This window comes from Miscanthus floridulus, chromosome 1 (genome assembly GCF_019320115.1).
Source record: "Miscanthus floridulus cultivar M001 chromosome 1, ASM1932011v1, whole genome shotgun sequence".
Lineage (NCBI taxonomy): Eukaryota > Viridiplantae > Streptophyta > Magnoliopsida > Poales > Poaceae > Miscanthus > Miscanthus floridulus.
Window position 1 is genome coordinate 44,297,522 of NC_089580.1, and position 17,752 is coordinate 44,315,273.

Consider the following 17,752-nt stretch of genomic DNA (forward strand, 5'->3'; position numbering starts at 1 on the left):
AAAGTGCTTAAGCTTTGTGAATGGAGGGAGTACCTCACCAGACAGGAGCGAAATTTATTTACATGCTGAAATTGAGTCACTGACTTAAAATGCAGGCCAAGCATAGGCCGTATATTTACAATTGGGTAACAGGGGAGCAAAAACAGAATGCTGATTCCCTTTAGTAGACAGCAATTTACATGAAATTCACAGATTTAAACTAGAGTGTGGGGAAACAAGAGGCGAGTGGTGTTTGATGGGCATAAAAGTAGTTTCACAAACATGCGATATCCCATGATCCACCACAAATAGGATTCCTATTTTCATCTATGTCGATGACCAGCAGATTGTCTGGATTCGAACCATTTGGTCCCTCTTTGTATAGTGTGGGCAAATATGCTTGGTATGCTGGTAGATAGCGTGATACAAAATCCATAACCTGCAAGAATTACCACTGTTATAGTTCTGTAGAGATTATCAATAGCTCTGGAAGAAAAACTAAAGTTAGTCGCTGGATAAATGTGTAGATATAATGAATGTCGCATAAAATAATTTACCGAAGAAACAACATCACACAACCATCAGTAAGGCTCCAACAAAGAACGTTACTACGATAACAGAGGGGTTATTCTAAGGAGTGAATAGCTTTGTCAGATAACACACCTCCTCATCAGACATTCCAGGTTTTCCATCTGCTCTCATAGCTACCTCTGCCTGCAAATCCAAATACCAAACTCAGAAACTTCAACTCATGATTTGTTATGAGTTCAACAGCGCCACTGTGTCAGATTATTCGAGTAATGACCTGCAGCCTCCACTGATGTACACAACTGGGTTCTCTTATTTTAATAACAATCCATGATTGGATGAACCTGTCCCAAGCACCATAGTATGCTTCAAGGTTCTTGTTAACAACCTCAAGCTGAAAGATCACAAAATTAGTGTCATACTATTACTGCAGGTAAAATAAACAAAAACAACAAAATCAGATAAGAAACTTGCCTGTGGATCCACTTTTTTCACATCTTCATTTGGAAGAGGTTTAAATCCAAGCATCCATCCTTCAAACAGAACAACCTAGAACATAAAAGAAGATACGCTATAAGTTGAAAATCACATATTTCTCAAACTAATGCTCCTCGACTAAATATTATATTACCTCTAACGGTCCTTCAACCTCTGGCCATACAGAAAGATCAGCCCGGTCACCCCTTCCCCCAAAAGCAGACTACATGGACATGGCATGTATCATGCAGCTGATCAGCTATAAACATCAGCTAGAGGAACGTTAACTGCAACCTTTTACCTTGTCATACCGTGGAACCTTCATCTTCATACCTAGAATGTTGTGAAAACAACTGTCAGTTCACTAAAATCTATTTTACAAGGATGCAAAACATTATAACAATTTCCAAAAAGGCAAAGAAGAGAAGCCCTATGAACAAATCATCGAGAAGAAACAGAAATAGCTCGAAGAAGGTTGAAATACTTGTCTGAACTGGTACCTTCTTTTGTTAGTTTGATTAATGACTCAAGTGTTTCAACTGAGAATTGGAGATCGTGGCTTCCAGCGTTTCCACGGAGCTGGAAAGTTTTCGTCAGTAATTCCCAGTTCAGCTTCTCTTACAAAATTCAAAGTAAAGCACAGCCTAGCAGCCTACTGGAGTGAGGGAGCTTGTACCTCTAAAAGAGCATTTCCAGGATTTCTGTCCCTCAGTTCATTCTGGACATAAGAAAAAAAAACATAAGTGTCTTCTATTTCAACACTTGCTCTCACGAAAAAACAGAAGACTATCTCTGAATATATGGCCGACATTTTTTCCGTATTTACTAGAAGCTTCACACCTGTTCTTTTGCTGTCAAATAGAAGTCATCTATAGACAATGTGACAGAATTCCTGTGTCACACAGAAGTTTGGCTCTTAGATCCAATTCATACAAGCAAACGGACACACTATGATCAGTTTCGATAAGAAGAACTCACCTACCAACAACCCGAAAAAGATAATCAAGTGCGAAGACAAGGGTCGTCTTTCCACTTCCTTGGGGAGCGCTGACCCCAATCTGTGTTACATATAAAGATGACTAATTTATCAAATGTGAACTGAAATTGCTAAGCTGTTCGTTCTTGTAAACTTTGTAATCAGACTTCCCATCTCATCTTGTTTTGTATAAAATATCTCCTTTAGTGATTTTCTCGATCCATATATCAGGTGTGGGATCAGACGTACATTTCTTCATTATTAAGTACGTCTCATGGACAGTATATGCTCTTTTTTCATTAGATGTATACATTTTGCAGCATCCAGTGTGTCATGTGTGTGGTGGACGCATAATTCAGAAGAACATGTTCTCTTGTGCACGGACAGTGGAACATGATATGAGCCCTTTGGATTCTATCCTCACTAGTAAAGGACAAAGTTGTGTGACAGAAATGTGTGCTGAGGCCAGGCCCAACGCACCACGCTGGACTTCTGCCCCACCCCAAGCTCCACGTCTGCATCAACCAGCCAGCCATGCATATCATCTGAAACGGTGGTTTCGCAAAGCAGAAGCATGGGAGACAGAGAAAGGAGAGAGCGGTGGGACCGCCATAAAGGTACAAGTTGTTGCCTGCGTTTGCCACTGCCCTCAATTTATCTGTTTCTACATGGACTGTAGTCTGTAGCTTTTTTGTTGAGGCCAACGTTTGATGCTGCCTACGTTACGTTGTTGCTGCTCTGATAAGCTCGATAGTTCTAACTTGTAATAGCTGACATGGGAGGAAAAAAAGGCAAATTTTGATGAGGACACGAGGTAGAGTGCGTACCACCAATGGTGGGATGTCATCACCGTCGTTGTACTTGGCTCTGTGCTCCATGACCTGGTCCTCGCACCAGAGGAAGACGGGGATGTAGAAGTGGTATATCCGGGCCTTCTCGGCCTCCGACAGCTGGAGCTCGTTGAGGCGGAAGAGGCGCGCCAACCGAGCCCCGGCGAGAAGCCAGCGGTCGATGGACTCGGCGATCTTCTCATCGGTGTAGCCGATCCTGTCCACCAGCGGGCCGCTGTAGATGAAGTCGTACAGGTCCTGCACGGACGCGATGAGCGCCAGGGACGACGACGAGGAGGGTATGGCACGCGGCGGCGCAGCCGTGATCCAGTGGTCCGGCGGGCATGACAGGAACGCTGGGCGGCGCGACGAGGCAAGAAATCAGACATCAAGTTCCCTTCTTCTTGTCTATATATATGTAGTAATCATCATCGCTGTGCCGAAGAGAGGAGAAGAAAGATTACCTTTTCTCGACGAGGAAGCGGCGGTGGCGAGCGAGCAGGAGGCCGCCGCCCTGCGGGGGTGGTACGGCGAGCGGGCGAGGAAGACAGGCGGGGCTGCCGCGTGGTGGTGAGCGGCGGCGGAGGGCGGCGGCAGAGCGGCGTGGAGCGGCGCCATTGTGTCGATCCAGCACCAGCGCCAGCACTAGCTCCCGAGGCCGAGGCCAAGGCCGGAGCCTTCGGCGAGAGAGACGTGGGGGTTGAAGGGGAGGAGGCGGAGGGGATTAGGTCCGAAGAGGATTGGGCGCGGGCAGCCTCTCGATGCAGCTCCTGCTGCCCGCCGCGCGGCCGGTCGCTTTCGCCATTCCGTTTGGCGTCTCTCAGCTCAGCTCCCCGACACGGCAAGGCATCACGCTCAGCGAGTCAGCTGTCAGCTCAAACAGGGCGCCGTGGCCTGCTGGTGCTGGCGGCTCCATGGATGCCGGCTGGCCACAGAAGATGACCCAAAAAAAAATCAGGCGAGATGGTTCACTGGTTGGTGTGGTTTACTGGCAGCGGCGTCAGTCAGTCAGACGAGAAGCGCCGGGAAGCTGAGCGAGCGAGCGGAAGGTGTTCGGTGAAATGCCTCGACTCCTCGAGCTTTGACTTCCTGGTTTCTACTGCCATCATAAGGTAATGCCGGACTCTCACGTCTTTTTCTGTGCTGTGTGTGTCTGAAACAGCCCATATGTCACTCACTGGCTCACTGCCACCATAGTTTGACCCGAGAAAATAGGAGGCCACGCTCTTGAGTCTTTCACTTATGAGCAGGGCATTTACTTGGTTTGCAGATATATGCATCGGTGATTTGGTCATTCGGTTGCCTGCCTGCCAAGGAAGGAGTATCCCTGAAATGGAGAAAGCAATCGATTGGAGGTCCTTGTTCCCATCCCCCTTCGTTTTACTACTTCCCTCCCTGATGATCAGCCTTGTATGTGCAACAGAAAACCTCCTTCCAGGACAAATCCTGAATGCTAAACGGAGTTTAGTCTCCAAAAATGGCGCCTTCAAGTTGGGTTATGACTGCACCAACCCTCAAGCTGATACTTATTCCTTCTGTGGTCTGGGCATCTAGTTTGCTAACATCGTCGTCACCGTGCAGATCTGATTATATTCCAGTTTGGCAACCTCATCTGGATACTGATGATCCTGGTACTTATTTCTCATCACCATATTATAACCTCTCAGTCTCAGAGGAAGGATTGCTACAGATCACGGGCAATGGTTATTTGGCTCAGTCCTCATCATCCTACATGACGACTGCTTCTATCTCTGCTGTTGCAGTGCTTCTTGACAATGGAAATCTTGTGGTAAGAGACAAAGAAAACAGTTCCATGATGATGTGGCAGAGTTTCGATTTCCCAGCAACGATACTGCTCCCTGGACGATACCTGGGATTCAATAGGATAACTGGCGAGAATGCTACCCTTGCTATTAATTTCCTATTCCTATTTTTTTGGCGGGGACTCACTTATATATACACTGTCACTCGATGCAACTAGAAGGAGAGGTTTTATTATCTAGCAGAATCCCGATGGTCCGACGTTTGCTGGTACCTTCCCTGGATGGATGGACATTCATGAAGACGGAGACTATGCGCTAACATTCAATGAGGCACATACATACTTACAGTTAAATAGTTCCGGGTTTATTAGATTTGCTAAGCAGGGGGAATGCAATTCTATTTTACGGTCTCTGCACAACATCAGGCTCTTGTGTATGCCCTGTTGGTTTTGATCCACCATCGACCGGTGCATGGATTGCTGCTGGTTGTTCAAGAAAGGTCCCTCTAAACTGTGGGAATGTTGAAGTGACATTTCATCCAATAGATGGCATCCATGCATATCCTCAGAATGCTTTGAAGTTGGAAGCTGCAAACATGAGTGAGTGTCAATCCTTGCTTAAGGGACTGTACCTGTACTGCCTTTGCTTACAGTACAAGTTGCTTACTGTGGTTTTGGGAGCTGCGGAATACAGTAGTGCTTGACTCCGGTCCAAATGGCAACCGTATGTACATATGCATAGCAACCAACCAACAGTCAGGTTCTAGAACTGCTCCACTGTTTTCTTTCAGGAGAAGAGTGGTTCTTGGATCTGCGATTGGTGTGGTAGCCGTATTTGCTGTTAGTTTGATTCTTTTATTGAGATGCAGAAGAAAGCTTTTCAAGGCTACAACAATTGGTGGCAATGGAAGTCTCATGGTATTCTCATTTGTACAAATAAGGAAATCAACCAAAACATTCTCCGAGAAACTTGGAGAAGGAGGCTTTGGCTGCGTTTTCAAAGGGGTGTTGCCAGACTGCACTGTAGTGGCTGTCAAGAAGCTAAAATGCCTGAGACAGGAAGACAAACAATTCCGAGCAGAGGTGCAGACCATAGGTATGATTCAGCATGTCAATATTGTTCGTCTACTTGGGTTTTGCGCCAAAGACAGTGGAAGGTTCCTGGTGTATGAATATATGCCGAAATGGTTCTTTGAGTAGCCACCTATTCTCCAGGAGATCCTCTAACCTAAGCTGGGAGCAGTGGTACTCGATCGCTCTTGGAATTGCACGCGGCTTGGCTTATCTGCATGAGGGATGCAAGGATTATATTGTGCACTGTGACATGAAGCCAGATAATGTACTTCTTGACGCAGATCTCTGTCCCAAGATCGCAGATTTTGGGATGGCAAAGCTTCTTGGTCGAGATTTCAGCAGGGCCCTGACGACAATGCGAGGGACCATCGGGTACCTCGCGCCGGAGTGGATCTCAGGGCTACCAATTACACACAAGGCTGAAGTTTACAGCTATGGAATGATGCTTCTAGAAATCGTATCAGGGCGAAGGAATTCGGAGAAAATCAAGGAAGGGATGTTCACTTACTTTCCAACCTATGCTGCAGTTAAGGTGAGTGAAGGAGATGTCATGTGTCTGTTAGATAGTAGGCTGGAGGGCGATGCTGATGAGGAGCAGCTAAAGAGAGCCTGTAGAGTCGCATGCTGGTGCATTCAGGATGCTGAAGATCACAGGCCGATGATGGGGCAGGTTGTTCACATACTGGACTGGAGGGTGTCATGGGCGTCGATGTCCCACCTGTTCCCAGGTCACTACAAAACTATGTGGGAATGGAGGATTCAACAGATGTGGACAGTTTCTGAGAGTCTCTTTTTAGTTCAATGTGAGCCTTTTTATTTATTTATTTTTCTATTTCTGAGCTCCGTAACAGAGAAAATTGCTATTATAGGACGCGAAACAATGGGCTTCGCTATTACAGGACTTCAATCGTCGACTTCGCTAAAACGACATTTGAAACGTTGGCACTTTGTTTTACATGACATTTGATCATTTTAATCACTTTTTTCATTTCAAATACATGTATTTTGCCGTAGGATGACCGTATTGCCCTTCAGTCATATTCACATAAGAGTGGGCAGCCGCCACCGTCAGTTGTGGCAGCCACGCGGCACGGCTCCTCCCTCCCTGCAGCGCGCCCTGCTTTGCGGCTCCTTCCTCCCCGCGGTGCGCCACGTGGCTCGTCCCCGGTCGCCGTCGTCATCGAGTCTCCCCTCCCCTGCCACTCCTCCCGTCGCCATCGAGTCCCCCTACAGGTACGCTCACTTGGCCCCTTCCTCTCGTGATTGAAATCTTGGATGGGAGTAGTCTGTGATTTGCTATTGGGCTTCTTAATGTGAAAAAATATTTCTTGTAGATCTTGGATGGGAGTAGTAAGAGTCTGTGATTTTGCATTGACTTTAATCTGAGAGAATGGATCATGATCTAGTTTATATGATACTGAGAACTGAGTAGAACTCCATATCTTGTACTAGTGAACTTGAGCATTTTCAGTTTCACATACAACTATTCCTAAATAGTTCTCTGCCTGAAAATTATAGTGGATGTAGAAGATGACATGCATTGAGTTTCTTCTACTGTTTTAGAGTGATAAAAAGGATTTGAAATAGGCAGTCAAATTTTTTTCTTCTGAATATTGTATATTGAGAGATGCCATAGGATCTTCAATGAATTGGCAACACTGCAATAACCAATAAGATGGACTGTTGTTGAGGATTTTCAAAATAAAATATTGTAGACCTAATCATTCCACTAGTTTGATATTAGAAAATATGTTATGCCTGATTATTTGAGAATATGTTGTTGTTACTGAATTCTGGAAACTTGGCTGAGATAGTCCATCTAGGCATATGAAGCTATGACTAATTATTTGAGAAAATAATTTCAGTTCAGACACATACACATATTTGGTTTGTCTTTCACCCAATTGTTTAATTGTTCTTGCTGAAATCAGTTTCAAAAATGTGTTCTATGTACTTCTGTAGTACCGATACATCCTACAGTTCATATCTTTCTATGATGGTGCTTTGAACTCTTGCTGAAAATCAGTTCCAAAAATGTGTCTGTACTTTGAACTTTTTCTGTGTTTCAGCCTTTTAGGGAGTTCCATCATATTTTATTCTGCAGGCATATGTTTCATTCTTAGTATATTCCAGTGTTGGGTGTAGGTAGTTCCATCATATTTTACATAGAAGTTAATCTAGCTGGTTTAAATTTTATTCTCAGGTCAATTGATGAGCCTTTTACAATCCTGACAAAGCTGAAAGGCGTTCCTTTAGAAGTCATCACTACAATCTTGAGAAGGCTGCTTCAAAATTTATTTTGTAGGCATGGACGTGGCAGCAGAAGGTCCGGCAAAAGGTCTGGACAAGCCGGCACAAGGCATGTCCACTGCTCTAGCCCTAGCGAGATCGCTGCTTCCAACTGCTCCTCTTCCGATAGTAGAGTGCAACCTTCCTGTTCTTGAAGTGCAAAGGTATATATGCTTGTATGCTTTCTGTTTGTTTTTTACCACGATAGTAGTACATATTAGTTAAAGTTGATTTCACTTGTTTAGGTCCCAAGTAGATCATGTGGAAAATATGGAAAGAGTTGATTGTGATACGATACAAATAGTGGAGACACATGATGACGAAGGTCGTATTGCACTTATGAGTGAGTCGTAGATTTGTGAGCTTTTAGGCTTGACAGAGGAGGGCACAACAAATATACATGCACAAGGCTTTGATTGCCGAATGGATGAAGAGGGGAATGATAATGAGATTGGGCAAGATACTGATGGTGCTGCCATTCCTACTAGCGATGTCGTACCAGGTGAGATGGTCATTTCATATGATAAGAACAACCCATCAATGGAGGTAGGAACACTGTACCCAACGATGGAGGAGTTCAAGCTGGCAGTGCGGCAATTTGCCATCAATAAGGAATTCAATTTAGGAGTAGAGAAGTCATGTAAGACGAGATATAGGGCTTTTTGCAAGTCCGGTGATGAAGATTGCCCTTGCCCTTAGAGGATAAATGGCACTAAACAAAAAGGCCAAGGCACTGTGGAGGTGAATAATATTTTTTTATTATTTCATTAATTCTACTTGTTATGTAAATTAATATCAATCTCATTGATTTTTTGTTTTGCAGGTAACCGTCTTAGTCGATAAGAACGAATGTGTGTCCAGCATGAGGCAGATAACTACAACTTCAAGTTGCAAGTGGGTAGCTAGCAAGGCTGTGAGTATCCTTAGAGCTGATCCAAATATTGGTGCTAAGGAATTACAAAAGAAGTTGGAGACAGATCACAAGTGTCAAATTGCATATGACATTGTATGGCGGGATAAACAAAGAGCTCTTGAAGAGGTTTATGGCAAATGGAAAGAGAGTTTTGAGCTAGTGCCAAGTGCCCACTCAATGGGACCGCAAAAAGAGGTATGAATTGATTTTCTTTATCTAGAAACTTAAATGTAAATGTCAATATTAATTTATTTGATTACTTGTAGGAAGCGTAGGCAACCTAGAAAGAATGTTATAAAAGTTGCGCCAGCAGAACCTAGCACCCCACGGAGGCCGACTAGAGAAGAAATCATACGGGATAGTCCAGGAAGGGTCACAAGAAGGTAAGAAATATTAACGCATTTATCGTACACTAATTCTTTCCATACATCTAATTATGGTATCGTATTTATGTGCAGCAAGCTTGCGATGTTATTAGGAGAGAGCACATCTTCACAAACCGACAACACTTGTCCCATGAAGATACCTACAGCGGCAGCACTGGATGAATTATTTTAGCTGTGATGAGATGTAAACTCATGATTTATTTGATATGACTTGAATCTTGTTTGGAACAATATTATGATGTGAGATGAATTCATGTGTACTTAATATTGTGTTATATGCCCAGAATTGTACTCTAATTTTCTGGGAATTTTTACTGTATTTTTGTGAATTTTAATAATGTGTGACATACCCGGCGGCGGCGGCAAGTGTGCCAGCTAGCCTGCCCAGGCGGCGGCGGCAGCAGCCAGGCAGCCCATGCACCTACCTACCCACTCTTACACCTGCCTGCCCACTCTTACGTGAATATGACTAAAGGGCAATACGGTCATCCCATGGCAAAATACATGTATTTGAAATGAGAAAAGTGATTAAAATGACCAAATGTCATGTAAAACAAAGTGACAACGTTTCAAATGTCGTTTTAGCGAAGTCGACGATTGAAGTCCTATAATAACGAAGCCCATTGTTTCGCGTCCTATAATAGCAATTTTGTCCTCCGTAACACACATGATGTGTATATATACTACATACAGTCGTAAGCAATGCCTTCACTCTATATTCATTTGAGGTTCTTTGGTTGAGTGCACTTCTGTAGACCTGTAGAGAAACTCTGTCACCAGTTGTTCAGTTGGTTGAAACAGAGATGGGGGGACATGTATTGTTTGTTACCCCCATTGCCTTATATTCCCGTTGTGCAATATAATGGTTGACACTTGACACTGGCATGTTCCTAGTTTTCTTGGAGTTTCGAGTGGTAGAGCATGCATGTTCTTGCATGACAAAATTGCAAAAATGACACTTGAAAGATTGACTCCTTATTATGATAACACTCGGGTGGATGATAAGTGGGGGCCTCCGTGTCTATGAATTATGGGTTCGGTGTCAAATCTATAAACGATGTTTCGAGTCATATTTTTGCAAATCGCCCGTTCTTGCATCGTATAAGCATGTGCTGAGACACTAGGCCTGAACATAAATAGTTTACTAATAGCACATGTTTCCATCCTTTACAGCAGTGTATCAAGGCCTTGCGCAGTGGCGGCCGGCGGGTGCGGGTGGTGCCGGCGCCACTGCCGTAGCCAGAACGGCCCTAACTTGGCCAACTCCGCTGACCCGACGTCCGACGACCCGTGGCCGTGGCGAGCGGAGGAAGAAAAGCTGCAGACTTGCCCCATTTCCTCCTTTGCTTCGCTTCTCCCCTCCCTTGCCTTTTTCTTCCGCGCTTGTGTCAAACTCATCAAACAACAACAAAAAAGAAACCTCCCGTCCCCTCCCCTTCTTCATCTCCCACATCCAAACTCCATCAACCATCACCGTCGAATCGAGGCCGCCATGGCCAGCGGCATCGAGTAGTAAGTCCCGCCTTCTCCGCCGTCCAACCCTTTCTTTTCTTTTCTTTGCTCGTCCTGGGATAAATAAACAGTTCGCCTCCTGTCGCAGCGACTACCTCTTCAAGCTGCTCATCATCGGCGACTCCTCCGTCGGCAAGTCCTGCCTCCTCCTCCGGTTCGCTGTAAGCTTCCCTCCTCAGATTTCCGTTTCGTTCCTGCGAATTACTGATTGGGTACGCCGTACGCGATTGCTTCTGCTCCTGACAAAAGCGGCTTCCTTTGATTTTGATCCATGTATACACAGGACGATTCGTTCGTCGACACCTACATCAGTACCATCGGCGTTGATTTCGTCAGTAGACCCTCTCTCTTTGTCCTTACTATATATACTGCTCTACGCCTCTACTCATTATTCCTGGATCATCAACTAACCGCGATCGTCTCGCGCAACTTTATTAACCCCCTTTTTGTTCTTGCGAATGCCCTGCTTTTCAGAAAATCCGCACTGTCGACCTCGATGGAAAGATTGTCAAACTACAGATTGTAAGCTCATTCATTCACACAGTTTTATTTATTTTTGCCATAGACAATTGGATTCATTCATGTCCTGTGGTACCAGAATATGTGGTTTTCTACATCATACTAGATCATAGTCAATTGCCTCGAAGCATTGTTTAAGCGCAACTTGATGCATTCTGTCATGCCTTTACTTATTGTCCTGCGCGTAATTTGTTCAAAGGCAATTTGGATGTAGGAACTGTTCAAATGCAACTTGATGCATTCTGTTGTTCCTTCACTTATTATCCTCATAATTTGTTCAAACGCAATTTGGATGTAGGAATAACACAAGGCCATAATAACGGGGGATGGTGTGTTTGTAGGGCTGTGATGTATAGGAAATCTTAGAACTATTGGCATGCAATTGACCTGATTTTTCTTGGTAGGAGATTGGCCACGGAAAAGAAGACAGAAAGTAGTCTTTGGTGGTACTTTATTAGCATCAGTAGTCACGCACCAGCAAAATCCCATTATCCTTAATGGACATATCTCAGGTTTCTTTTCCAACAGGAACTGTTTTGTATGATGATTAGGCTGATCCTCATATCTACACATCTCATATAATTTGAGTACGTCACATGATTTAGGATAGATAAGCGTACACGCCAGGTAGCAGTTTTCTAAATACTAATGGTTTACATCAGATAGCTTTGGTACTTAGATTGCTCATGATGGAGTGTGGCTAGAAACTGGAAATTGGGGTATTGATTGCTAATTATTTGGTGACGCTGATTTGTTAGCTCACACATTGCTTTACAAAATCTATTCATGTTTGTTCAACCACCTGTTGCTGATAATGATGCCGGTGTTTCCTGTTCAGTGGGACACAGCAGGCCAGGAAAGGTTCAGGACAATTACAAGCAGTTACTACCGAGGAGCTCATGGAATCATCGTAATTCCTCTTAACTCGTCATTTTCAGCTCACGCTGATCTCTATTTACACAATCATTTTCAGCTTTCCTGTTTCACTTATTCAGTGTAATACAGTGAACTAGGATGGCTTGAATAGATTTGCAGATCACTCTTTTTAGTTATTAGACTGAAGTGGTTAATTTCCCTTTTTGACCTTACACAATGTGCCAGTCTTGGTATGGACTTAATATTGTACAATGCTCTTTTCAGATCGTGTATGACGTGACAGACATGGAGAGCTTCAATAACATCAAGCAGTGGTTGAGTGAGATTGATAGGTATGCCAGTGACAACGTGTGCAAGCTTCTAGTTGGGAACAAGTGTGATTTGGTTGACAGTAATGTTGTTGACACTGAAAAGGCAAAGGTAAAGATCCTTTTTCTTATGCTTCTCTTTAAAATACTAGCCGTAATTCTGATGCTGGCTAAGAGCTATCAAAGACAACTTTTACAAGTAGCAAATGAGAATGAACACAATGAAGGGAGGAATGTGTCTCTATTCGTTATGAAAATACAGTGATTTGTTTTGATCCAAAGACATGTATGCTTAACTGAGGGTGTGTATGGGTGGGTGGGTGTGGTGTGAGTGTGTCGTATTCATACATTTCTTCTTCTTGATGCAATGATGCACAGCTCTATTGTGTATTCAAGGAAAAAAATGAAAAATTACAGTAGTCACTGTGATTCTATTTTATTCTCGAATCTCGATAGATAGATAATTAGATGTCCATGTTTATATGTTCTTGCTAAACCTGACAATCAAATCAATTGCAGGCTTTTGCAGATTCGTTAGGAATTCCCTTTATCGAGACAAGTGCAAAGGAATCCATCAATGTGGAGGAAGCTTTCCTAACCATGTCATCAGAAATCAAGAAAAGGTAAGCAAAAAAATAAACTCTTTTAGAAGCCATTTTGTTCCCATTTATCTACTAAGCTCGACACTGTAACATTGCTGAACTTTCTGCATGCCGCAGGAATGAAAGCTTCATAAAACTCTGCTAGTGATTTCTGACTGTTTCTTAATGCATTTTCTTTGGAGGAAAATTATGCACAACTGAGTGCTTTTTTTTTGCTCTTCCACACTTTACTTGATTACATATTTCCTTAGGTGAAGTTACATTACACATATATGCTAACCAGCCAAATGATGAAGCTTTTCCAACAATTTCACATGTGCCTTTCCTTTTGAACTACTTGAGACTCAAGTTTTTAAACTTTGAATTCTTTTCTAGTTAAATAATTCAGGACATCTTCTTGACATTAATGTTAGCTTTTCCACGTGCTGTGGGTAGATTGTTGTGCAATTTTTGTGGCTTTATGATCCTTTTTGGTGCTCTAGTAATATGGAGTGTGCATGCTCCCCATGTGACAGTTGTATCGGTGATATAACTCCTTTTTGTGCAATCTTATTAAAAAAAACTCCTTTTTGTGCTGTTCTGAGTTGGATTTTAGACTGAGGGTCCTGACTAATTGAAATTGCTATTGATGCCGTGCGACTCCTGCAGGATGGCAACCCAACCAACCGTGGAGAGGAGACCCACCGTCCATGTTCACATGAAAGGGCAGCCAATACAGCAGAAGAACAGCTGCTGCTCATCGTAGTCAGGGCTCAGGGGGCACTTAAATTTGACTTGTGGTTAGATGGATGCCGCAGGATGTTGTCCAATCAAGATTATATTGGAGGAGACACTGAGTGGAATGGAGGATACTAAGATACTATAATAGTGTCATTTCAGCGTCAGATATTCATCGTTATACAGATTAGCATAAATTGCCACAGTTTGTATTATTATTATCTAGCAAAGTGTACCATCAGTTAATCTTAAAACTTGCAGTTAATTGCATGATATATGGTGTGAGCTCTGGCTTATACAGATCAGCATTAATTGCCACATTTGTATAACCTAGCATAGCAAATTGTACCATCAGTGATCAGTCAATCTTTAAATTGCCAGTTAATTGAATGTGAAGGACCGAAAAGGCGACCAGAGGGGGGGTGAATGGGAGCCGTAAAATTTCTCGCGGGACTTTTTCGGTCGCTGTCCCAAAACACCACCAAGCACAAACGAGTTCCGGAACTCAAATATCCAAGCCAATTAGTGACAAGAGTACCTACTAAAACTCCTCAGAACAGTAGAAAGCCAACGCAGCAGACGGAACACGAACGGAGCTCAAACAACTAAGCTACAGAAGAAGAAGCAAGCTCTAAAAATAGACCAACATTTGGGCTGCTAACAAAAACAACCATGAGCTCACTGTAGGAAATATGATCAATCACTTGCACTTGACTTGAAATAAATAGATGACCATACTGTGATTACTTCTTGTAGCTGAGGCTGACAACACAATAATAGATGGAGAAACAAAAATCACGATCAAGGCAAGCACTTGCTGCTTAGACAGAACCTGCAAATTTCAGTTGATCTGCACAGAGAAGAAATGCAAGCAGCTGCTGCTCTGCGGGGTATTTGCACCTGGAATCCATGGTGAGCAACTGCTCGATGACACACCTGCAAGACCGAGCAGTAGAGGCAAGTAGCCCTGACGAGAAACTGATTCCTAGAACGAACACAGAAAGAGAGACCGAACACCCAGGCGCTCACAGCAACATACTGCACCAGTGTCCTCGCAGCATGCTCGACCGGTGATTCAATGAAACCAAAGATGTGCTGGAAGCAGCTACAGGGACAAGCAGGGTCTGCGCTGCTCCCCTCACCAGATCGAAGCGTCGACCTGAAGGCAGAGTACGAAGAACAAAACGAGCAGGCCGAGCGTTACGAACAGAAACAAGGGCGACCCAAGAATCAAGGAAAAACAGCTCCAAACTCCATGATTTGTTCCCAAATTTTGTACACAAAATCACAAGAGGATCAGTGAGCTATTCCCGAGAAATCATCGCTCAATTTCAACTGTAACTCTGAAAATCAAAGAAATTCGAGCAAGAACGAGTTTTTCCCCCAAAAAGGAAAATCGGCTTGGATCTCGATGCACGAGTGGAATTGATTCAAATCACTTGGTAGAATTGTTCATCACTCATCAAAGCATCAACTGGACCAAACAAATCACACAGAAAAACTCAAATCGAGCACAAATCAAGAAGGGAAGACTGGTGAACAGTAACTCACGAAAAAGAAAAACACGAACACAAACACACATCAGGTTTCCACATCCAGAGGACAAGAGGAGGTTAGGGCCTCCATTCCTAGTACCAAATCACACCAAAATATATCACGAATTTTTAGTTCATGGGACCTCTCTCAAGAGTGCTTAGTAGAAGAAACCCTAGGTAGAAGGAGGGAATGAGAGAATGGGAGAGAGGTGAGGGAGATGGGGGCTCCCTCATTCTATCTAACAGGGCTATTACACATTTCTAGTTTTGCCCCTAGATACAAATGAGTTGAACCGCTAAGCCCAAGGGCGTTGTTGTCCAACCCGGTGTAATCTTGATCCGACGGCCACCGCGCCTTCTCACCGGTAGCTTCGCCTCGACGCGAACTCCCCGATGCCGCCACGTGCCGTCCGTCCCTCCTCGGAACCTCCGCCCGGGTTTTGAGGCCCAAACCCGTAAACCGTCCATCCGATGGTTTTGAGACCCAAACCATCAAACCGTCTACGGGTAGCGTACTACATATGAGTCCCCCGTGCACCCGACGCGTGTCACCGCTGTCCTCGACCGGCCGGCCCGCCAAGTCCTCCTGAGCCTCGCTCGACTCACACGTCCGCCGTCTTGACCTGGTCAACACCGTCACTCCATGTCTTCTTGCACTTGTTGATGTTCCAAGTGTCAGCCACCGCGGCTAGTCGCCCGGCCTCCCGGTCCCTCGGTCCAAGCTTCACGTCTGTCCTTCACCGCTCCCGGTCTGTCGGCACGGCACGTCCTCCTTGACCTTCACCTCGCCGTCAACTACCGCCTCCGTGCTCCACACCTGCACACCACGAGCCAAGAGACATGCACACATAGCTTTCGCCATGGTAGAGTTAGTAACCGACTCAACCTATTCGTGGATCACATTGATCAATCACTCATCACACAAAAAACGAACACACAAGGGTACTTGTCAACCTTGTGTTCGCAATCTCCCCTTGATGAGTGCATTGTCAACACCACCACACAAATAGCTTGAGCACAGAAGAAGAAAAGGAGGAAGAAGAGGAGAACTCATCCAAATGACCAAAAGCCAAAAAAACGGGGTCATTTGAAATGAGCAAAGCTTGGTCCCCAAAGACATGGGCAATGGCAACGCAACCAAGCAAAACACAGCTAGCCCTCAAGAAGAGGTAACGGGCTCAACACCACTAGCAAAGCTCGAAAAAACAGGAAAATTGCTAGACCCTCAAGAAGAGGCAAAGGCTCAACACATCTAGCAAAAGCAACTCAAAGTGCAACTCCCCCTGAACAGGTGCAATCTCATGATTTTAAAATTTTCTCCCCCTTTGCTCAATATTTCTCCCCCTTGTTGACATATGCACTTATCAAGCTAGAGCCCAAAGATTGCATCTCCCCCTCAAATCATGCTATGAATGCAACTATGGACAAATGCAGAAGCTTCACAATTATAGCAACGAGACTGAAAGGATGCGCTAGTTGATGCTATCATGTATATATATTAACAAGGTCAAATGCTTAGCAAATGCTCAAAATGATCAAGTGAGACAAAATATGGCATTTTAAGCATGTTTGATCAAATTTGAGCAATTTAAAAAAAAGAGTTCACCACCAAGTATAGCACTAAGCATACAAAAGCAGGAAGTCAATCTAGTGCTACCATGGATATGCAATGTAAACTACCCCAAACGAAGTTCATACATCATGAGAGACAAACTTATAGTTAGATCAAATTTTTATACCAATTGATACCAATTTCAAGATTTCATCGGAGTTGTGCAGCTTACTCAAAGTTTGTCACCACAAGTGTGTGCGGGGGGTTATCTACACCATCAAGTCCAACTTATCGACCATGCCAAGCCTATGCCAAAAGGCAATCAGAAGCTTAAGACTATGATCTCGGCATCCATTACAGAGCTCAAGTTCACCCTTAAGTGCAATTGGGAGCTGTCTTGATACTCTAACATGGGACAATGCAGACCCACCCCGATCTTTTCATGTCACACTTAGCTAGATTTCAAATTTTAGCATTGTCAAGTAGCTCTAGCAAGTGTATGACTCAGGGTATGAGCCGTAGCAACCTAGCATATACAAAGAGCAATAGAGACCTCAACTCATCCTAAGCATGCTAGGTGCCACAAATAATGGTGAACAAGGATCAAGTTTCATCATTGGAGTTCATGTTCACAAATGTTACCAATTGAAAATTTAGCTCATAACATGTGTCAAGTGATCAAAATGAGCCTAAGACAAAGCATATCATGTATACACATCACATTTCCAACAAGAGCATGAATTCAATCTAGCTACCATAAGAATGAAGCTTAAGATGCAAATATGGTACATGATGCTATGAAATGCAAATATGGTACAAAAGCAAAAGACAAACCGAAAGAACAAGGAAAAAACAAAACTATGATATTAAGAACCAAAACTCCCCCAACTAAAAAGGGAAGCACACGCCAAGTTCCC

General features: G+C 43.9%; 2 protein-coding genes and 1 pseudogene across 2 annotated transcripts; 2 read left to right on the forward strand and 1 right to left on the reverse strand.

Moving 5' to 3' along the window:
- Nucleotides 1-7: 7 nt before the first annotated feature.
- Nucleotides 8-3,547, reverse strand: LOC136506716 (D-glycerate 3-kinase, chloroplastic-like). The gene is made up of 12 exons (XM_066501637.1): nt 3,255-3,547; nt 2,788-3,146; nt 1,963-2,042; nt 1,825-1,876; nt 1,661-1,702; nt 1,485-1,563; nt 1,286-1,317; nt 1,139-1,207; nt 982-1,056; nt 785-901; nt 643-693; nt 8-418 (listed from the first exon to the last, which is right to left on the reverse strand). The coding sequence occupies exons 1-12, from the start codon at nt 3,406-3,408 to the stop codon at nt 254-256; spliced, it is 1,275 nt and encodes a 424-aa protein (XP_066357734.1). The 5' UTR covers nt 3,409-3,547; the 3' UTR covers nt 8-253.
- A 217-nt stretch (nt 3,548-3,764) lies between these two features.
- Nucleotides 3,765-6,559, forward strand: LOC136506620 (G-type lectin S-receptor-like serine/threonine-protein kinase At2g19130; annotated as a pseudogene).
- LOC136506806 (ras-related protein RABD2c-like) lies at nt 6,169-14,102 on the forward strand. Its single transcript, XM_066501741.1, has 9 exons — nt 6,169-6,429; nt 10,388-10,726; nt 10,815-10,887; nt 11,010-11,057; nt 11,201-11,248; nt 12,084-12,155; nt 12,386-12,541; nt 12,949-13,052; nt 13,680-14,102. Exons 2-9 carry the CDS (start codon nt 10,707-10,709, stop codon nt 13,774-13,776), a joined length of 618 nt encoding a protein of 205 aa, XP_066357838.1. The 5' UTR covers nt 6,169-6,429; nt 10,388-10,706; the 3' UTR covers nt 13,777-14,102.
- Nucleotides 14,103-17,752: the final 3,650 nt, after the last annotated feature.